General features: G+C 33.8%; 1 protein-coding gene across 5 annotated transcripts in view; it reads right to left on the bottom strand.

The window, feature by feature from the left end:
* DMD (dystrophin) overlaps nucleotides 1-24700 on the bottom strand; it is a 1259848-nt gene that overhangs the window by 878435 nt on the left and 356713 nt on the right. For all 5 annotated transcript variants that reach the window (XM_080910294.1, XM_080910293.1, XM_080910296.1 and 2 more), the window contains one exon: nucleotides 9439-9614. In XM_080910294.1, coding sequence (XP_080766420.1) covers nucleotides 9439-9614 — 176 coding nt within the window. The remainder of the gene's footprint in view (nucleotides 1-9438; nucleotides 9615-24700) is intronic.

The following is a 24700-nucleotide window of genomic DNA, read 5'->3' as shown; positions in this document are numbered from 1 at the left end:
AGTTGAGAGATATAATCTATGCATATAAAGTTTGAAGACAGGTTAATCTAATGCCAAGTTTGCAGAATCATCATAAATTCTGTCCTGTGGAGCAGGCCTCAGATCTAGTCAAGACAAGGTCACTAATGCCCATAGCACCGATGCCGTCAGTGCACACATGGCAGTGTCCTGTCCGGTGACTTGGATGGCAGTGTGCATAGTACCTGTCAGCACAACAAAATTTATCCTAGTTCTGTACCAACTTGAGTTATTCATATTTTTAAAAGATTGACTCATCTCTCTAGCCCCTTACAATCCTTTAAACTTTATTCCTGACTTTGTAAGGCTTTAAGTTCCAGAATTATGTTATTTATTTGACATAGCCAGCTATTGTTAGAATATTCTTCTTAAGACTGCCTACATCATAGACCACAAATATGCTTACATAGTGTTTTAATTCTATATTCAGTACTAGGAATATCTTATCAAATTTGATTATGTTGACTGAACAGATAGTTTGGCAGAAATGTGTGTTGGAGAATGCATTTCTACATATTAAACAGTTTTCTTATTTCTTACAACTTACAAACGGTTTTCAATCAACTATAATATGGTAATGATCATTAATTGTTTTAGATTAAGGGTATACTGCCGAATTTTTGGTGCATTTGGCTTGCCACATGCCTTTCTCCATTTATTTATCTGTGACTTTTTTTTCCCACAGTATTTAGAAGTAACTTCAGATTTGGAAAATTAAAAGAAAGAGAGTGTAAGATAATTTCAAATTTCTCTAATATTTACCCCAATACCAAATCTTAAACAAGTAATCAATATAGCCGTTTTAACAAATCTTGCACAGAAATTGACTCTTGGAAATCAGGACTTTTCTCTAAGAAATTCTATACAATAAGCTTATATAATATTAATTAACAATCCAACTAAGAAAATAGCAAATGTTGACAAATAATACATTACCACTTGGCAAGTGCTTTTATCTAATGGAAAGAACCAATGAACATAGTCACAGAACTGTTAGTAAAAATCATTTAAACATACCTATGCTACCGTCCCATTTAGTTCAAAATCAGATTGTTGATGTTTTAAAATAAGAGAACAAAAATCTTAGCATAATTGAATGAGGAAACAAAATGGAAATTATTTAAGAGACTCTGTCAATACCAGTCAGTACAAGAGAATATTTGCTCTACTTGGTCTGTTTTGCTGTAGCCTGCCAAATTGCAATAAAATAAAATAAAATGTGGCATAAAAGGATTAACTATGAAGGTAATTTTTCAAAGTCTTCTGACGAAGAATTATGATTGTCCTTGAAAGCTTTTCAAGAGTCATCAGAGAGCAGATGGGAAGAAACCAGCTTTTCCAAGGACACCTGTGGATAATAATATCCCCGAGCTCTAACTGAACACTCCAAAAATAGCTCAGCATAATATGGATTTAATCTAAAAAATCAGCTGGCTATAGGCTAGATGAGGACAAAATGACTTTTATAGAGTTCTTTTCACTGACTCCATTCAGGGTGTATTGGTGATGATATAGTAAGAATGACATCAATAAATTTACAACTTCTTTGGCTACTGTGTCATATTTTGTTCAAAGCAAAAGATAGTGCATTTACCTGTCTCATAAGTGTATTATATTCTAGCGAGCACCAAAAAGAATCTTAATGGAATACATTTTACAGTTTAAAACTAGAAAGAAAAAATCCAATTCTAGAATTTTGTTCTGCAGATAAATTGTTACATATTTAACACTGTCTAGTGAAAAATTTTAACTGTTCAGCTTAATTCAAATATGAGTGATTATTTTCACTATTTGAGTTAAGGAAATACTTATTGAATGCATAAATGTATCAACTTTTCACTGAGTATTGTGAGCTGCATATTTAGGAACAATGTTTATTTTACCCTGAATATGTATGATCTGTGAATAAAATGAGTATATTAAAATAACTGAAAAGTTTAGAGGAAATATACCAGCTTGTACTTTGGAAGAGGTCACAGTCATTGAACACTTAATTGTATCTTGAGATATGGGTAGGGTTTTGCAGAAAAACACACTTAATAAAGGGAAAAAAAATTTCAAGCAAAGCAAATGAACTTAGAAATACTGAAGGAAAGAAAACTGTAAGATTTGAGGTTTCAGACTTATACTGAGTTAGTGAAAGTGATGGCCAACATGACTGGACATCTAAATCCAATGTTGTGTTTCCCTGTCACAAAATGTGGCCAGTTAAAGCATGTGGAAAGTTGGAAGGATACAACTCGGTATTCACTGCTCTCCAAAACAGAGTCAGATAGTGCAAAACTGGATCTAGTTTAAGGACTGTAGATTTGGATCAGCATTCAGAGACAAACATTTGATTAGGTGTGTAATCATGGTCATGATTTATATAGTCCCTCTAAGAAATTAAAAATAAAATACAATTTATCATATATTTATCACAAGGATTATAGGAGTTACAACATGACATCACCATGTATGACATTACCACTCCCATCTTTCACTATAATTGAGACATTTAATCCTAAAACAAAAGAATATACTTCTTCTCAGAACCTCAAGGTGCCTTCTCCAAAACTGATCATATTGTCGGTCACAAAACAGGCCTCAAAAGATACAAGAAGATTGAAATAATCCTATGCGTCCTATCAGATAGTCACAGAATAAGGCTGGTCTTCAATGTCAACAAAAGCAACAAAAATCCCATATATACATGGAAGTTGAACAAAACTCTATTCAATGATAACGTGGTTAAAGAAGAAATAAAGAAAGAGATAAAAAATATGAAGGCACAATATATACAAACTTATGACATACAATGAAATCACTGCTAAAAGGAAAACTCATAACTCTGAGTGCTTGCAAAAAGAAAGCCGAGAGAGCACACACTAACAGTTTGACAGAATACCTGAAAGCTCTAGAACAAAAGAGAAGCAGATACACCCAAAAGGATATAATCAAAGTGAGAGAAAAAAAATCAAACAAGTAGGAACAAAAGAACTATACAAATTATCAACAGTATTAGGAACTGATTATTTGACAAATTCAAAAAGATTGATAAATTTTTAGCCAGACTAACTAGAGGGCACAGAGAGAGTATCCAAATTAAGAAAAAGAGAAATAAAATGGGAGACATGACAAAAACTGAGGAAATTGAAGGAATCATCTTATCCTGCTACAAAAGCCTATACTCAACAAAACTGAAAAATCTAGAGGAACTGGACAATTTTGTAGAGAGATACCAGGTACCAAAGCTAATTCAATATCAGAAAAACCATCTAAACAGCCCCATAAACCCTAAAGAATTAGAATCAGTCATCAAAAGTCTCCCAACCAAAAAACCCAGGTACAAATGGGTTTAGTGCAAAATTCTATCAAACCTTCATAGAAGATCTAATTCCATTACTCTACAAACTATTCCACAAAATAGAAACAGAGGAAACACTACCCAACTCATTCTTCAAAGCGAGAATTATGCTCATACCTAAACCACAAAAAGACCCTACAAAGAAAGAGAACTTTAGACCAATTTCCTTCATGAACATCAAAGCAAAAATACTCAGTAAAATTCCTGCAAAAGGAATCCAAGAACACAAGAAAATGATCATTAAAATTCCTGCAAAAGAAATCCAAGCACACAAGAAAATGATCATTCACCATTATCTAGTAGGCTTTATCCCCAGGATGCAAGGATAGTTCAATCTACAGAAACCCATCAACTTAATTTACTATATAAACAAACTCAAAGGAAAAATAAGACACATGATCTTCTCATTAGATACTGGGAAAGCATTTGACAAAATTTCACATGTCTTCATGTTAATACTCTTGGATAAATTATGAAATCAAGGCCCATACCCAAACATAATAAAAGCAACATACAGCAAACCAGTAGCCAAAATCAAACTAAATAGTGAGAAACTTGAAGCAATCCCAGTAAAATCAGGAACTAGACAAGGCTGCACACTCTCCCACTACTTGTTCAATATAATACGGAAAGTCGTAGCCAGAGCAATCAGACAGCAAAAGGAAGTCAAAGAGATACAAACTGAAAAGGAAGAAGTCAAAACATCACTATTTGGAGAAGATAGGATAGTGTACTTAAGTGATCCCAAAAATTCCACCAGAGAACTTTTACAGCTGGTAAAAAACTTCAGCAAAGTGGATGGGTATAAAATTAACTCAAACAAATCAGTAGCCTTCCTCTACTCAAAGATGAACAGGCTGAAAAGAATTAGGGAAAAGACACCCTTCACAATAGTCACAAAATCCTTTGTCTGACCCTAACCAAGCACGTGAAAGATCTCTGTGTCATGAACTTCATGTCTCTGAGGAATGAAATTGATAAAGATCACAGATGAAAAGATCTCCCATAATCCTCAATTAGAAGGATCAACAGAGTAAAAATGGCCATCTTGTCGAAAGTAATCTATGTGTTCAATGCAATTTCCATGAAAATTCCAACTCAATTTTTAATAAATTTAGAAATATCAATTTGCAAATTCATTTACAATAACAACAACAGAAACAGGATAGCAAACACTATTCTCAACAATAAAAAAACAAACAAAAATAAAACAAACAAACAAAAATACAACTTTCAGGAAATCACTGTCCCTGGCCTCAAGCTGTGTTACAGATCAATTGTAATAAAACCACATGATACTGGTAGAGAGACAGGCATATGGATTAGTGGAATAGAATTGAAGAACCAGAAATGAACCTATATCCCAATGGTCAATTGAGCTATAAGTAATTGTACAGTGTTCTCTGAATCCTTAATACAGGAAGGAAATTAACTGTTTGTTTGTACCAAAATAAAGTATGTCTAAAATGATAACAACAACAAAAAAAAAATCAGAATTCCATGATGTAAGTAAGAGTCCAGGTCTAAACTAATGATGTGAACCTGGGGAAGACCAGGTAGACTGAATGCGAATCTGAAGCAGTTCTCGGGGTAGAATGTAAATGTGTGAGCATACATTTAATATTGTTTCACATGAATTAGTTGTATGAGCTTCACAGATTTAAAGGAATGTATTCACAGTGAAAAGATTTGAAATCATGTCATAAATTTTGAATGTCATTTTTAAGAAAGGCAGCAGTTGAAAAGCTGCTAGGTTTCCTCTGGAAACAGTAAGCTATTTGAGCTGGGGGAGTCTGTTATTAAGAGCTAGTTAGAAACTCTTAAGAGAAAACAGTTATGTTACAGGGAATGGATAAAAAATAGGAATTTAGGGGTATATGCCCAGAAGTGGAATAGCTGGATCTTCAGGTAGTACTATGTCCAATTTTCTGAGGTATCGCCAGACAGATTTCCAGAGTGGTTGTATCAGTTTGCAACCCCACCAACAGTGGAGAAGTGTTCCTCTTTCTCCGCAGCCTCGCCAGCATCTGCTGTCATCTGAGTTTTGGATCTTGGCCATTCTGACTGGTGTGAGGTGGAATCTCAGGGTTGTTTTAATTTGCATTTCCCTGATGGCTAAGGACATTGATCATTTTTTTAGGTGCTTCTCAGCCATTTGCTATTACTCAGTTGAGAATTCTGTGTTTAGCTCTGTACATTATCAACCAACCAAACCCATCCAGAGCTCCCAGGGACTAAAACACCAACCAATGAGCACACATGGAGAGACCCATGGCTCCAGCTGCATATGTAGCAGAGGATAGCATTGTCTGGCATCAATGGGAGGAGAAGCCTTTGGTCCAGTGAAGGCTTGTTTTCCCAATAAAATCCAATAAAGATGAAAATAAAGAAAAATAGGAATTACTAATGGAAATTTTCAAGAAGAGGTCATACTAGGCTAACTTTAATAAATTAGGTACAGTTCATTTCTAATTAATAACATTCATTCACATGCAAACAATAACTAAGGATTTTAAACAACATTTGTTTTCTTTAAATACATTAAAGAATGCGAATCAAATAAACAATATTAAACTTGTATCCTATTAACTCTTGTCTAGACCTTACTTGCCTCTTACAAGAAAGTCAGTGCTTGGCTTTTTTTTTTTTTTTTTTTTTTTTTTTTTTTCTGACAAAAATGTATTCGTATACTTTTATGCAAAAATGCTTCAAATTTGTTCATTTATCTTTTTTTTTTTTAAATAAAGTTGTTCAAAAAAAAAAAAAAAAAAAGAAAGTCAGTGACTTTGTCAGTTAAATGGCCCCTCTGAGGAGAAATAGCAGAGAGATCCAGAACATTTTTAAGCTACTGATGTATAAATTCTTTGTTTAGAGAAAATAATGGGAAAGATGGTTTTGACTAAAAGGATGGAAAACAATAATATAATGAAATGCAATGCATAAACTTAATGGGATATTGTTATAAAAATACAAGATATGCTTTACCTAGCATAGATATTCTCATACTTAACAATATTGTTTTAAATTTTGTTAGAAGTTATAAACACACATCACTCTGTAAGGCATGTCAATATTCCAAGTTGATACATGCTAAATTATTTTGGAATTTAAACATTTTTGAAGACAAAAATGTATATGAATTTATACTCTATATTACACTAGATTAAAAAATAGCAGCAGAGTTGATGATGTGTATAAAGAAGTTGCATTTATCTAAAAAAATATAGATAATGACCTGTAAAATGATGTAACTGCTAAAGTTGTTTACTCTATGAGCCTGACAACCAGTGTTTGACCCCCAGGAACACAAAGAAATGTCACAGTTTCTTCTCTGATTTTCATGTGTTACCATAGATACATGTGCAAGCTTCATGCACACACACAGTAAAAAGAGAGGGAAAAAAGGAAAGAAATAAGGATAAAAGGATGAAAGGAAGGAAGGAAGGAATAACAGATGGAAATGAAAAAAGAAGTAAAGGATACTTTTCTCTATATGTAGTATCCCTTGAATTCTATTCACAGACCAGAATTAAAAAAAAAAAAAAAAACAAAAAACAAAAAAAAAACTTTCATCCACAGGTTTGCTTTGCTTTATCCTATAACTTCCCATCAAATAAAACACACTTTAAATTGCATCTCAATGTTTATAAAGATTATTTTTGGAGTATACAACATCATTAAAATCATAGCTACCCTCCTCAAGGATATACCTAGTTCTTTTGCTACATGACAGAATTAGCAGGGAACTTTCTGTGAGAAACTGCATAATAAGTATATTTTATACAATATATACATTTAGTATAATTTCATCACTACTTAACCACTTCAGAGAATTTTACTTTAAATATTTAGAGTCTGTTGTCCTATTAGGGATAAACCCAAAATTATATATCAGCAAGGATTCAAATATTTTTGTACATTTGTGCTTAAAATAACTTCCTTCATGTACATCCTGGATGACAGAATGCTCAATATTTCTAATTTAATAAGCATAACCAATGAAAATGCTATTGTTACACAGCACAGGCATCTTCTTTTGAACCTGTGCTATGAGTAGCTTCTGTTTCTTCTTGAACTCCACCAGTCTTGTACTGAAAATATGCTAATAACAATTGTTTCATGATTGTAGTTATTTTAAGTTATTTTAATGGTAATATATTCTTGTTGCAACATTACTTCACTTTTACATTTGTGACTACATATTTTGAAATATCAGTGAATGGATGGGAGTACTTGTTACCTATATTATAAAATATATTCACATTTCACAAAACTTAAGTGGTAAATAACCCAATGAACTCTGCCACAAAGTGATGCTATTAGAAAGCTGCACACAAACATTTATTTGAAAGTGTAAAATGAAACAGAACTTTGAAAGCTTTAGGTTGAAAAAACTTGAGAAAGCTGATCTTGACATTTTAAAGCAAAAATTACAGTATTTAATATAGGTTAAACTGGTGAAATAACAGAAAATTTTCTAACCAATTATAGCCAAATCCCAATTGTAATTTACCTACATTTTGGATAATATTTTACAACAGCATCAGCAGATAGTACTTTCTAGAAAATTAGATGAAAATAAAATTTCAGAGCTTTGTTGGTGGTCAGATAAATTTCCCTATTTTATTTATAAATTATAACTTCTGTTTAGAACGCAAAACATATAAGATTTTAATCACTTAGTTTAACATTACCAAAAAATATGTTTTATCTAAATACTGTCTAGTCAGGTATTTATAAAAGCAAAAACCAAAATGCATTTAAAAATAATCTTCTAATCAATTTAATCATCATTATAAGGTCTTCTTGATATATACTTTGTAATATTTCACACTATTGTTAGCCTAATCATTTTTTTACATTTTTATTTTATACATCATTGAGCCAATCTTCAAGAGTGACATTATATAACTTTCAAACTGTTTGTATATCAACATATGGTTATTCAATTAATGAAATATTTGTATGATTAATACCAAGATTTCAATCCATAGAGAAAAAGATATTAATTATATAAGAAGTAATTTAGCAATAAATTTGGGTTCTTTACTTTATCTCAATGTAATACAAATTTTACATCAAGATTTAAGGTAAAATGTAGATGATTAGATTTATTTTTTTACTTTGCAAGTTTTGTGTTTACATATATATATGTATGTCAACTCATATATCCATTTTGTATACATTAAGAATTCTCCATTATTTCTGAGTAATGCAACATTAATAAAGAATGTAAGGAGGTGGGAAAAGATACTGGATATAAATTCCAAACACTATTTTTAATACCTCCTAAACAAAGATGTTCATCAGTGACATATTCTAGGTCTACATATTAAAATCCACGTTAGACAGATCACTCGTAGAATGCAGTGACAGCCTTAGAACTGAGTTTCCACTGTTTAATGTTAATACTCTTATTTGGTACATGAAGACCAAGACCACCTTTATAAAACAAGGACCTCTAAACTCTATAACTGGAAGCAAAACTCCTAATCTCCTTTTCTGTGCTTTCCAAGAACCATAGCATGCATTTTTGGCTTCAGGTGTATTTAATATCTTCTTCCTTTAAGATTTAAATGTTTTCAACCTAAGTATCTTTTCAAGAATGTAGTAACAAATGTAGTTGAAATAAAAGTTAATATTACAATCATGTTTTAATAGTGAAAACCCTAAGCATTGCTTTGAAAATCTTACCAAGCACCTATCTTTCCTACAAAATTGTAGTTTATTATTGTCTTTCCTGATCTTTCTCTTTTCAGGAGAAATACCAGATTCATTTGGCTAATATTGAAATACATTGAAAAGAGCCATATTTAGGTAATCTTCCATGATCTTTAGCACACACTTGGACGTACAAAATAACTAACAGGCACTAGAGAGCACCAAGTATGTATCACAGTACCTAAGAAAAAGACACACACACACACACACACACACACAAACCTGTCAATGTCGCTCTTGATATTTGATGTACATCTTAACACTATCACCTTTCATTTATAATAAAATCTTTCATGAAACAAAGTCTTTTTTCAAGGACAGTGTAGCTATGCTAAAAGTCTCTGTCACCCTACCTCTTTCTCCTTTCTGCCAGCTCTTTGCAGATTTCGTGCCACTGCAGACTCAAGCTTCCTAATTTTTCTTGTAGAATATTGGCATCTGTTTTTGAGGACTGTTGAATTAGTTCTTCCCCAGTTGCATTCAGTGTTCTGAAAACAGCTTGCTGCTGACCAATGCCATCCTGGAGTTCCTGTAAGCCAGAAAGACAAAACAAAACTCAAACCCAGTGTCTTTTAATCTGAAAGTTTAAAGAACATGCTCTTAGGTGAAGTTACACTGAAAAAGAAATAAAAAAGCTCACAGTCAAAGTTGCTCACATCCAATGGAGTCAAGACAGAAAGGCAGCTTTCATGTTAGTAAAAAAAAAAGAATCCTCTCAGTTCAGCCCAGGGAGTGGGGGTTGTTTTGTAAGCTTGTCAGCTAGAGGATGTTATCATGTCCTACAAATCAATTAGTTGGAAACCTCAAGAACAAATTCGATTTCTTATCCCCACAAGGATTTTCTATGTTTAATGTCTATGAAGGGTTGTAAAATTAAAAATGAAACAAGCATGTGGATGTAGGAGCTGGTTGTCAATACAAAGGTGAAAAGGAACACTCATACTTCATCTATATTATTTTTTTAAACCCTCTAGAGATTTTAGAATAAAAGTAATTACTATATTGCAGACATTTCTTTCAAATTCCGTTTGCACAGATCTATTTTGCATTATAAAGCCACATAAAACTGAAAATTAATTGCATTCAGGGCGACCCATCAAGAAACCTCTAATGTACAGTAATAAATCTGCAAATAATCTATAGCTCCCAGAACAGTTTTATGAGCCGTTGGTGGTGACAGGCTTACATGTCTTCTACAATTTATCCTAAATGAAAATTTAAAAGTATCAGATGATTGTTCCATTAAAAAGGAAATGATTACAACCAAGTATGCACAAAATGCGAATGACTTTTACCATTAAAAAGACAAATGACATTCCTTCCCTGTAAACCTATTTTAAAAGATAACATAAATTTTTAAGGAAAATAGCACATCGTCAATTCTTAAATACAACTTAAGAACTTGAGATATTTACATTTTAAAATTTAAATGGTTTCCAAATTCTTTTGTGTTGGCAACACACTAACAGCATACAGATTATACTTGCTCATAGATATAATTCATAATAAATTTGTGTATATATACACACACACACAAACACACACACAGACGTATCAAGCCTTTTGTGCTACTGAGATATTCTGAATCAAGGAGGGACTACTGTTGATTCAGACAGCAAAGGTACTCCTAGGCATCTATGAAGTAACATATTGATGCTAAACTGAAAGTTTGACAACGGTCTAGGAAAGAAAAGGCTGAAAGTACTATGAAATGTTAAATAAAACCAAGGTTTACAAGAAACTAGTATCATGCTAGAAGGGGTTAGACTCCTGAAGGGGATACTTCATCTAAAGAGTAACTATGGAGGCAGTTAGAAGGTCATGCTCAACGTGACTATTAACTCATAGTTTTAAAACTGTCTAGTGTGCACAGTGAACATACAAGAACCCTCTGGATTTAGTAAACCAGAAGATTCAGGATTGTAGAAGACTTGAATTTGAGAAGTATTGTAGGGTGACACAAAGTAGTTGAATGAAGAGACTATAATATGTTGTATAACAGAATATACATTTATTACCCAAATAGCAATTATTTATGAGTGAATTATCAAAATAGACTTTAAAATAATAAAAAGAAACTTCTAGAGAACTTGGTAAACTGTAGTTTCTGCCTCACTGGTTCTATAGAGGGACAGTTTTTTGTATTTCTCACTGTCTCCAAGAAACGTGTATTAGTGCTTATGCAGAGACACTGTTTGAGATAGTAAGGTTGTACACAAAATATCATGACTCTTCTGTATTAAGGGGTTTTACTGCTGGTTACAATTACAAAGTTGTGTCCAAACACCTAGGTGATTTTGATCTCAGCTCTTTACTTCCCTGCTAATACCTATGGTGACTTTTAGCCTAATTATAGAGCCAACAAGGATTTATTTATTTTGATATTGCAGATAAGAGATAGAATTGTATAGCTAAAAAGGACTGCTTACTTAAAATTGTTAGTTCTAAATCTCATTTATACAGAATCGTATTTCAAAGCCTTTATTTTTTAACTTTGAAAGGGAAGACCTTATAAAATAGTGCATTGAATCTATCTGTGATTATTTTATAGCCAGAAATATTTATAGTGAATGTTCTATTTAAGAAGAATTTTCAGCCAATAAAGCATGAGAAAGAAAAATAATGGTTCAAACAGAAAATAAAAATTGCATATGCTGTTTTATGCTTAGCTTATGAGGCAGAAAAAGATAACATTTAAATTACAAAATTAAATGTAAAGTCTCAATCAACTTCATTCACACAGTAAAAAAGCATTAATTTTAATTCCATAGTGTATAAATATTTTAAGTACTGAATTATTTATTGCCCATGAAACTTCTAAGCTTTGATATCATATTAATATACTGTTGTCAGAGGCATTCTTATCAACTTTTCTAGCAATTAACGTCTAATTTTAGTATTGAATAAAATGAAAATCATAAGCAAATCTACTAGATAATTCAGCATAGTCAGAAAAGCTTTTGTGGTTTGATTCCAAAGTTTAAGCATTCATTCTTAATTAGGAACACATATCAGGCTCACCCAGGGAGCTCTTTCAAAACACAAAAGCCTGGATTTCTATGCCAAGCCTTCAGGATCAGAATCTCAGAGACTAATGAAGGCATTTAAAACTGATATGCTATGAAACAAAGGTGGGGGCAACTAAAGTTATTTGGTGTGGGCAGGGAAAAGCCAGGGCTATATCTGTCTGATAACAACTATATCATTCTTAGATACCTTTTCAATTAGAAGGGAACATAAATTATATAAAATGGCACTGTTACATGCCCAAGTCTTTTAAGGATGCTTAAACTGAGGAAAGAAAAAATATAGGAAGAGCGAGCGCCAATTGTTTGGAGGTGAAAAATATGAGACAAAGAAACCCCTAACTTTTATGTTAAACACTGAATAAATTTTAGAATAGGCTACTTATAAATTTTCCAAAGTTGTATGAAAATACAATGAATGGAAAAAAAAGTTTGACAAATGTAGAAAAGCAATGACTCATACAGCTGATAAACAAGTTCAGCAAAGTGGCTGGATATAAAATTAACTCATACAAATCAGTAGTCTTCCTATATTCAAAGGACAAACATGTGGAAAAAGAAATTAGGGAAAAGATACCCTTCACAATAGTCACAAAAACTATGAAATACCTTGGTGTGACTCTAACTAAGCAAGTGAAGGACCTGTATGATGAGAATTTTAAACCTCTAAAGAATGAAATCAAGGAAGATCTCAGAAAATGGAAAGATCTCCCATGCTCATGGTTTGGAAGGATCAACATTGTAAAAATGGCCATCTTACCAAAAGCAGTCTACAGATTCAATGCAATCCCAATCAAAATACCAACCCAAATTCTTTATTGAGTTGGAAAGAACAATGTGTAATTTCATCTGGAAGAACAAAAGTCCTAGAATACCGAAATCCATCCTCAACAACAAGAAAACATCTGTGGGAATCACTATCCCTGACCTCAAGCTATATTACAAGGCAATTGTGCTGAAAACTGCATGGTACTGGTACAGAAATAGGCATGTGGATCAATGGAATAGAATAGAAGATCCAGAAATGAGCCCTCATGTATATGGTCACCTGAATTTTGACAAAGGAGCTGTAAACTTTCAATGGAAAAAGGACAGCCTATTCAACAAATGGTGCTGGTTCAACTGGCACTCAGCATGCAGAAGAATGAAAATAAACCCTTTCTTATCTCCTTGTACAAAGCTCAAGTGTAAGTGGATCAAAGATCTCCACATTAAACCAGATACACTGAAACTATTAGATAAGAAAATAGGGAAAACCTTAGAACACATAGGCACAGGACAAATTTTCCTGAACAGAACACCAATGGCTTGTGTTCTACTGTCAAAGATTGACAAATTGGACTTAATGAGATTGCAAAGTTTCTGTAAGGCTATAGACACTGTCAAGAAAGCAAAACAACAGCCAACAGAGTGGGAGAAGATCTTTACCAACCCCACATCAGATAGAGGCCTAATATCCAAGGTGTACAAGGAACTCAAGAAGGTAGACACCAGAGAATCAAACAACCCTATTAAAAATGGGGTACAGAGCTAAACAAAAAGTTCTCAATTGAGAAACACCGAATGGCCGAGAAACATCTGAGGAAGTGCTCAACATCATTAGCCATCAGGGAAATCCAAATCAAAACAACCCTGAGATTCCACCTCACACCATTCAGATTGGCCAAGATCCAAAACTCAGATGACAGCAGATGCTGGTGAGGCTGCGGAGAAAGAGGAACACTTCTCCACTGTTGGTGGGGTTGTAAACTGATACAACCACTCTGGAAATCAGTCTGGCAATACCTCAGAAAATTGGACATAATATTACCTGAAGACCCAGCTATTCCACTTCTGGGCATATACTCCAGAGACACTTTAATGCACAACAAAGACACATGCACCACAATGTTCATAGCGGTTCTATTTATAATAGCCAGAAGCTGGAAAGAACCCAGATGTCCTTCAGTAAATGAATGGATACTAAAATTGTGGTACATTTACACAGTGGAGTACTACTCAGCTATCAGAAACAATGATTTAACCAAATTCTTAAGAAAATGGCTGCATCTAGAGAATATCATCCTGAGTGAGATAACCCAGTCACAAAAGAACAGACATAATATGCAGTCACTGATAATTGGATACTAGCTCCAGAAATCTCTGATTACCTCAAAGACAACTTACAGATGGTGTGAAGTTCAAGAAAAGAAAAAGAAAAAAGAAAAAGAAAAGAAAAAACCATTATGCTCAATCCTTACACACCAAGAAAACTTTGACTAATTCCGGGTTACATCCTGTTTTACATGTACTTTATGCTCATTGTAACTAGTAAGACCTTAATGCAGAGTATCAAACCTTAAAAAAAAATCCTAACATTGACCAAAATGTATTCGTATACTTTTATGCCAAAATGCTTATAATTTGTACATATATCTTTGTTTTTTAAAATAAAATTGTTCAAAAAAACCAAAACAATGACCCCCCTCCTAAACGTAAAGCCACATGTTTATAAGAAAAGGCACAATGAACTAAAATATACTGCAAAAGATTAAACTCAGGAACATATTAGGAAAACAGGAGAAATAAAATATTATTTGGAAGACAAAGATGAAAACTTATGAACAAAGCAAGATAAACAAAAATTCAATGAGTGAACACATAATCCTACATCCTATTTTGGGGTTTCAATCCTTGCAATCTTGACTATTTTAAGGCAGATGAATTATTGGCCCAGTCTCCTAATTGATCAAATGTAAGTATGTTAGAAAATGAACCAATAAATAGTTGTCAAAGAGGCAGGAGAATTCTATGGTAACATTTCATAAACTCCTGCTGGTTTGTCTCTTTTCTTCTGTGCTAGTTGAACGCATTTCTACAATTAGTTTTGGTACTGAAGCTAGCTTGAGAGGGCAAATCCCCAAGGTACGGAGTAGAGCCAGGGGCAGCATAGAACAGTTCAGTTCATTTGTGGACTAGGTTTTTCCATCGTGGTTCCATACATGCATGAGCAGCTATGCTGCAGAGTGAGGAAGATGTGGAAAGATTGCTAGAGCTTTATGCACTGTTGGGGAAAGGTCAAGATGAAAGTAAAGAATGAAAAGTATAGGAGATGAGACCCAAGACCAGGGAGGCTCAGAATGAGAAAAGACTTGGGATTACTTAAGTAATTTCAAGTTCAAGTCCTCCCTACCTGCTCTCTCACATGCCCTCTCATCAACAATTATCTCCATGTCCCTGGGAAAAAGGAATGAGTTTCATTATGCCCTTTCTGTTGGAGTGATTTTCTATCTTCTCAGTAACATATATCCAGACTTTAAGTGCACCATAGATTCAAATTTTGAAAAAAAAAAAAAAAAAAAACTTTAAGAGTTTTTGCTAGTAATTTCGAAACTAAATCAAAGTTAAGAGAACGAGTCTTTGAAGTGAACAACACCTGTTTTCAATATCCCCTTTAGCTTCTCCCTTTTACTGGTCCCATTTTATTTCCATTTTATTAAACATTTATTATGCTCCATTTATAAAAACAGTGAAACTACATCAGTACTTTTAAGGATTTTTTTTTCCACAAGAACTAGGAAGTAACATGTTAGCACTCCTCTAGTAACCTCTCTTTTTCTTTGACATAAAAAAGAAAACATACTCACTATTGATTGTAGAGAATAATGTAGGGAGCCCTTTGTGCCACAACCAAACATGGCGCCGGCTTCCCGCCAAGAACTCAGCAAACAGCTGCAGCCCAGCCAAGAGACTTAGAACGCATGCGCCACATACTTCACAGCCCTCTCTCGGGGCATGCTAATGAGTTACTGGAGGGCGCACCAATCAGGTAGCGACACGAGTCTCCTGGGCATATATATGCAGAGAATAAGCAATATTTCTCTCCCAGGAGGAGATCCCCTGCTCAGAGTATTGTACAATAAAGGTTGTTCACAGAAGAATCCTGTTGTTGCACGCCTATTCCTGCCGGTGGGACGTGGGGCGCGCGACAGTTGATATTTCATATTTGTTCTTCATGATTGTCATTAAAAAACAAAACTCTTTAAAAACTAATTAGATGGCTACTTTTCCAAATTAAAATGTTTTAATGAACTAAAAAATTTACATTAGCAATTTATTGTGATGAGACATTTACTAATATCAAATTGTGATAAAATTTTATTTGCATATGTTTATCTCATTATTAATAGTGATATAAATTGATCATTATTAGTAGTAATTGTTAAGATATGTGTGTATGCTTTTTCCTTTCCTTTTTAAAAACAATTGTAATGCAAAATGTTACCCAAAGGGATGACGCACCGACTCCCACACATTTCTCAACCCCCTTTCTCTCTCTCTCTCTCTCTCTCTCTCTCTCTAACATACACAAACTCACAAATTCTTACTTCTGATATTCTAAAATAGGGGGCTTAATATTAAATCTCTTATCATATACATTTAAAACTAAACTTGTTTGTTTACTTGTTTAAATGTGTTTTAGCAGGGTATGTTACTGTTCTACCAAACTCCAATGTCATTTAGCCTGCTTTAAAGAATATGATTGTTGTAAAGTATACAAAATTTAAAAGTAAGTATACTTTTGTTTATTAAAATTGATACTAGGCTTTTCTAGGTTCACAGATTTTTTTTTTTTCAGTTTTTTGACGGTTCTAAACCACTCAAGAGCACCAGAAGAGGAATCAGATTTCATTATAGATGGTTGTGAGCCAACATGTGGTTGCTTGAGAATTGAACTCAGGACATCTGTAAGAGTAGTAAATGCCCTTAACCTCTGACGCATCTCTTCTATGAACACACAATTACATTTCTACCTAAACCACACAAGGTCCCAACAAAGAAAGAAAATATCAGACCAATATCCCTCTTGAATATAGATGCAAAAATACTCAATTCTCACAAACCAAATTCAAGAACACATCAAAATGACCATCTCCTGTTCCAGCCAAGAGGCAGAGCCAGGTTTTTGCCATTAAAACTCAGGGCCTGCCTGCAGACTGCTGAGGACCCAGAAGAGCCTTACAAATGTCCTCCCACCTGAGCCTATGGGTGAGCCCCTCCCCCACATCCCTCTATACTGACTATCCAGGGAACTCAAGGAGAATCAACGCCCAAAACTTCAAGATATATTACAGATCAACCGTGATAAAATTCACATAGTATTGGTACAGAGATAGGCAGGAAGAACAATGGAAAAGAACTGAAGACCCAGAAATGAACCCACAAACCTCTGGTCACTTGATCTTTGACAAAGGAGCTAAAAATATTCTATGGAAAAAGGACAGTCTCTTCAACAAATTATATTGGTTCAACAGGCACTCAGCATGCAGAAAAGTACAAATTGATCCTTTCCTATCTCCTTATACAAAGCTTATGACCAAATGGATCAAAGACCTCCACATATAACCAGGTACACTGAAACTAATATAAGAGAAAGTGGGAAAGACCTTAAAACACATAGGCACAGGGGGAAAATTCCTGAACAGAACACCAATGGCTTATGCTCAAAGATCAAGAATTGACAAATGGGACCTCATGAAACTGCAAATTTTCTGTAAGGCTAAAGACACTGTCAAGAAGACTAAATGGCAGTTAATGAATCTTTACCAATTTCTATATCTGATAGAGGACAGTGTTCAATATATAAAAAGAACTCAAGAAGTGAGACTCTACATGAATATATTTTTTGTCAGTACTTGATTCTTCTAGAGGTTTGATAGCATGCATTGAAATCCCACTAGTTACCATAAGCATAAAGTACATGTAGGACAGAATGTAACATGTAAACAGTCAGTTTTCTTGGTGAGTATAGATTAAACACAATGATCTTTGAATAACAAAAATTGCCTTTAAAATCTGTATATGTATCCCTCTATTTTAAGAATAAAGTTGTAAGAGAAAAAATAAGATGAATCAAAAAAAGTGAGACTCTAGAGAATCAAATAATCCTATTAAAAATGGAGTACAGAGCTAAATAATGAATTATTAACTGAGGAATACCGAATGGCCAAGAAGCACCTAAAAAATGCTCAACACCTCAAGTCATCAGGGAAATGCAAATCAAAACAATCCTGAGATTCCACCTCACACCATTCAGATTGGCCAAGATCAAAACTCAGTTGACAACAGATGCTGGTGAGGATGTGGAGAAAGAGGAACACTTCTCCACTGTTGGTGGAGTTGTAAACTAATACAACCACTCTGGAAATCAGTCTGGTGATTCCTCAGAAAATTGGATATAGTACTACCTGAAGACCCAGCTATTCCACTTCTGGGCATAAACCTAAAAGTAGCTTCAACATATAACAAGGACACATGTTCCGCGTCAGTACTTCTTAGAAAGAGAACAAGTCTCACAGAGGAAATAAATGACAAATAGAGGAGCAGATATTAAAGAAAAGATCACCTAAAGAATGGATAAAGGGGAAAGGATAAAGAAAAATTGAGAGATGAGGAAGAGAAGTGAATTAGGAAATGGGGAGGGAAAAGAAGGGAGAGAGAAAAGTTGTTCCTTAAACTCTGCATCTTTTTATTTATTAGGAATTCTACGTGTAAATTCAAATGTGCTATTACTCTCTAAATGGCTGTGCAATGTGGGAAAAATGTCAAAGCTTGTAAACATCATATCAAATCTGATTCTACACAACTACTTTGATACGATTTGTTTTTATTTGTGAAGCTATGTTTTCCTTTTTATTAACAGTATGAATATAATGGAGAACAGAGGACAGCACATCACCCAAGTAGTTATTGTTATTTAATACAACTATGACTGTGGATGGTTTTCTTTTTGAAAGATTATATATATATATATATGTGTGTGTGTGTGTGTGTGTGTGTGTGTGTGTGTGTGTGTGTGTGTGTGTGTATCAATCATTTGTTTAAGATTGTCCATGATATCACAACTCTCTCTCCCTCCCCCCTCTCTCTCCCCCCTTCCCCATCTCTTTGTGTGTGTATGTGTGCATGTGTGTGTGAGCATTTGTGCATGTGTGTGTGTGCATGTTTGTATGTGTATATTTGAGAAAACATTAGGATAAAAACAAAGAAGTTACACCAAATGTTACTGTAAATACCTTGAAGAGAGTTTTTCCTATTTCTTGTCTCAGGCATCATTAAACATGTTCGCTGCATAGAAAATAAATGGACATAATATCACCAGGCATTGTGTTTGTTGCTAATTTGTAAAAGGTTCAAAGTAAATTTTGAGAAATGATACTGTACTCTAACATAAAAGAGAATCATTAAATTAAGATGCATTTATTCATGCTTTTATTTCTTACTACAAATTAGTTATCAAAGGATGGAAATATTTCTCAGGATCATGAGGAATGAAAGACTCATGAATGAGATAAAAAAGGCTAATAAATGTGATCTGCATCATATGTATTCATTGATTTTTAGCATTCAGTGTAAGTACAAGAAGCCCCAGGAAAAACTACCACTATATATCTAAACACACATTGGGCATAATAATGATATAGAATCTTTTATGTTCCTCTCTCCAGTTATAAAGCCATTAAACACAAGCTTCATTTATTATTCAAGTTCTAATACCTGCTGTTAGGTTTCTTAATTTCTAACTCATTATCTGTTGTATGTTTACATTCATGAGTTCTTCGAATAATGAGAAAAGCCAATTATAGCAACAATTGTTGGCTAGGCATATCCTTAACTTAAAGCATCTGGCATAATGATCGATCCTTTCTCTGTTATTAGCATATTCTAAAATGTCAGCAGCATGAGTGTTTGTGAAATGCATCCAAACCAAAGGAATCCATAAGTATAAAAGGACTGAGCACTTAAGAAAGTCATTTGCCAGAACTGCCTCAATTATCCGTGTGTACCCCTAAAAATGCAGTGATCATTACAGGGTTGAAAACAGGAGCATAGTGGTCCCCTGTTTCAATCTAATTTGTGTAAAGTAAAAGAAGCAATTACAGAATGGAAACATGTCCTAGGGTTTTGGCTCTAGCAATATTTTTTCTCCTAATCCACCATTCAGCATTAAGAATCTTTAAATTTAAGTAAAGCCTCGAAGGAAGTATTTTCAAGCCTGTATTAACAGCCCTTCTGAAAATGTTTTCTCTTATTGACGTATTTGAATGCCATGTAGATTTCCTCACCAGTCTTGGAACTACCAAATCATCAATTTGAGCCAGGCTCTTGCTTCTCCCCAGGCCACTGTCTGTATTACTGATCCATTTATAGGTCTTGCATAGTTGATCTTATTTTCACAGTTGTTTCACATATGCTGGTCCCTTAGAAATACATTCTCCAAATTGCTTCCCTTCAAATTCTTTCACTATACAATACTGTGTACAATCATTCTAGATTAAACTTCCAGATAGATAAAACTACTGTTAAGCAAATCTACTGGCAGATTTCCCAATTACAGAATGATTATTTTCTTGCCTACCAAAACTCACACAAACACAGGGAACATTCAGAACTTTATATCAAATTAGTAGAAAATATTTAGGCATATGAAAATGAGTTCCCAATCTTATATGCATGCTTCTGTACAGGTGGGTCATTCCATTGCAATGGGGATGCTGTGTTCATTCTTCACATCCAACACCTTTCTATTGTTATGATTGTTACACTCTATGAACTGGACTCGGAGCTCCATGGAAGCAGAAGTAAACTGTTGCTGTCCTCCAGCGCCTCCCACTCTAACCATATATCTGGCACATTAGGGTACTTAGAAATACTTAATTTTTAATGGGTAGATGAGTGACACATACCAAATGATGGCATATGAGAAAATTCCTGTCTGATAATTTTAGAAAATCCCATAGAAACACAAACTAGGGCTAGTTTATGGTGGCTTTCAGAGCCTACTCATTTAAACTTCATGATTTCAATTTGAAGTTTGTGATTACACTTGAGTTTTCTAACATGTTCCTATTTAAGGCTTTTTAAAATTAAATATCTATACAAAGTCATTGATTTCATTTGTTCAGTGGAAGAACTTTGTAGATATAGATGACACACTGATAAAATCACTATTAAAATAATTTCTAGGGTTTTAATCATGCAACAATCTTCTAAATAAAAAACCATTGGTGATGGTTATGAAAAGAGTATTGTTAGCATCTGGTCAAGAAAAATGAAAAAAAAAAGCCTCCACACTTCATACAACTGACAGAGAGGCCATGAAACAGTGCTTCTATGATGTTAATGCCCTTTTCTTGAATAGCAGCACTAAAATGAAATAAACTTCAAAGAGTAATATCATCCAAATGGGATAAGTGTCTTTCTTGCTTTCAAATTTCAGCAAGCAAAACTGAAATCAAAATTATATACCAACAATTTACCTAACAAGAAACAAGATGCACTCTGGAACAGGTAATATGTATATGAATATCCAATGGCACATGAAACGATAAGTTATAGTGGCAGGTTTAGAAGCAATATGGATTAAAACCAAAACATATTCATGTTCTTTAAAGCTGTGGTAGGTAATCACTGACAAGATCAAGTCTTGATAAGGGTAGAGAGGAAATAGAGCCCTCTACCATCATTTGCAGCATTTAAAACAATTCACAACCACTCTAAGGAAACTGGTTGAAGTATTTTTATACTGAACCATGCATTTAACTGACTCTATGTGGAGGAGATGGGCATGCTGCATTGTGCAATGGCAGTCAGAGGACAACTTTTGTGTGTTAGTTGGTTCTTCTCTTTCACCATTTGGATCCCAAAGATCAAGTCAGACCATCAATACTGATAGTAGTTAGACACCATTAGCCTCTGAGCCATGTGTCTGGCACAAGTTGACATTATATTATACAATGAAATATTCTATTCACTTGTAGACATTTCTTAAAAAGTAAATGAAAACAAATCTTGACAAATGTCTTATACATATATTCTCATGGTATATTTATCTGAAGACAATATGAATATCCTTCAAAAGGAGAACAGAGAATGGTGGACTATTATTTATAGAATATTGATCAGCCATCAAAACAAATGAGTTACTGTTTTACTTACAATGTGGATGAATCTCAAAAATCATATAATGATCAAAATAGTAAATATCATACATCCCATTTATATGAATTCCAGAGTAGACAAAACTAATTTATGCTGATAGAAATCAGATACATATGAGGCTTATAGGAAGTAGATATTGTCAGGAAGGTGAATGAAGCATCGTTTCTGAGGTGATATGAATGTTCTATTTTTGATCAACATATTGATCTTTTGATATAAATCAATTTAAAAAGGTTACCAGACTGAAGACTTTTCTGGCCATTCCCTTATCCTACTTTACATAGCCACTACAGTTAAACCTAACCAACTCCAGGTTAGAACGATAACTCCCAAATCATGATCCTTTCACACAGTAAGAAGAAAAGTAGACTTGAACAAAGAATACATGTATTTCTAATGACATGAGAAACAAGTGAAACACATTAGATGAAAGTATATGAATATTGTACAGATGGAATCATGAACTAAATTATCAAAAGTTCAAATTACATAAAAAAACAAGGTCTTGATTTCCTCCCAAATAAATCTGTTTCTTTTCATATTAATTTTTACTTCTATTAATAAATAAATATAATGTCATTGTAAACTACTCAGCATACTACTTCAGCTATGTTAAATGATACAATGAATTTAAATACATATTTTAATTTACAAATTATATATAGACTCTTGTAATGGTCATAGAAAACTAACAGCTGACATAGGTTAATTGCCAGGCCTCCATTATTTGTCTATAGCATTTCAAAGCGCTCTGAAGCCTAATCACGATTTTGGAGGACAGACTTTGACAAAACAGCAGACATGAAATTACCATTTGTGGTTGTTAACCGCATGCATAATGAAGAAACTGGGCAATATGTACGTACTATGCACATCTATCTCTATCTCTTTCATCTTTCTATCTATTACACACACAGACACACACACACACACACACACACACACATGCAGCTGTGTCTGCTTGTCATGTTTGTTCAGGGAATTTTGGTTAGATTTTAAAAGAAAAAAAATGTAGTGATCTGATGAACTTAAATTCTAAAGAATAAAATGGATCAAGTAGCCTGTTTTGATTTTAAATACCAAAGTTGACTGTATTATGATGATTACAGCAAACACACACACACACACACACACACACACACACACACACACACACACACACACACAATGAAGTCCCATGACATGACAGAGAACTATCCAGAGGATCTCCAAATAAAGGAGCATATAACCAAGGACAAATATTAAAAGAACACCAGAGAAACTCAGAGAAGAAGCCAAGCCTGTGATGAAGTGAGGTTTGTGATAATGTCAAAGACGGCATTTAGAGACTCTACCACTTAGAGCAAAAGGAGCTAGAAAGACAAAGGTTCACTGATTGGGCCAAAAGTTAGAAGGTTAGGGATAGACCTGACAGAAAGCAGAGCCACTCAGTTTCTTTTTGTCTGTTCTGTCAAGGAGAGTGTTCATCAGACTGCAAAAGGCATAAACTGGATCAAAGAAATGAAGCCCAAAATAGGTGAGAGATTTTTTTACAGGAGAACCTTGATGCTCTAAATCAGCCAAAATCTCTAGTGCCAATCAATTATATTCCAGGGAAATGAGACAACTTTCAAGGTGCTGTTTTAGTACCGTGCTGCTCCTGGTCTTGGAGGAACAATGTTGAATATGAAGGTGGCCTAAATTCATCTTCTCCTGTTAAATGGCACTACTGGATGACTGCCCAATTTTCAAATAGTTTCTAACATGGACAATAAGGAGGCAGCTGAGTTTTATTTGTAGGACAACTTGTACTTAAGAGAGGATGGAAATCCCTGTATTTTGGTTTAATGTTGTTTTATTGCAGTGTGAACAATATAGAATGACATTTTACAACCAAAATAAATGATCCTTAGTATCTGAAAAGAAGAACTATACAATCAGATCAATGTGCCAACTATTTGAAAGTTTGAAGTCTTCACACAGTGAAGAGCAATCTAGTTATTTCATGAATCTTTCATGGTAACACTATATTGGATTTTGAGAGGAAACAATGAGAAAAAATGATATTGTAGGAGAATTGAGAAATGTGCATGGAAGCCAGATAAAAGAAAGGCATGTTAAAGGTTCTATGAGATGGCTCAGCATGTAGACACTTGCTGGTGAGTCTGCAAATGTGCGGTCATTCCCAGGAATCACTGTGGTAGAAGGAGAGAACTGACTCCCACAGAGAGTCTTCTGATTTCCTCATGTACACAGTCTTACATGTTACCCTCCCCAGACTAAAGAAATTAGTAAAAAATCAAATGATAATGGAGTGATAAAACCAAATACATGAATATATAGAAAAAATGTACAGGTGATATGTTTTATAAAAAAAAACTTTTTGTTTTCTTTCATCATTTCAAAGGTAAGAAAAGTGCTATGGTTACTTGGAAATTAAATAAAGACATTCTTATTCAAACAAGATAATTATCTTTTTATCTTTTTTCATCCCAAATAAAATAATAAAGTAAAAATAGACTTTCTTCTATGCTGTATTATAGTAATGTAGTATTCACGAAGAAGATTCTTTTATTCTATCTAGTAAGTGAGGAATACATGAAAACTATTAATTACTAATAGGTTTGTA

Source organism: Micromys minutus (assembly GCF_963924665.1).
Source record: "Micromys minutus genome assembly, chromosome: X".
NCBI lineage: Eukaryota > Metazoa > Chordata > Mammalia > Rodentia > Muridae > Micromys > Micromys minutus.
Note: the sequence above shows the minus strand (reverse complement) of the source record. Positions and strands in the feature narration are given on the sequence as shown.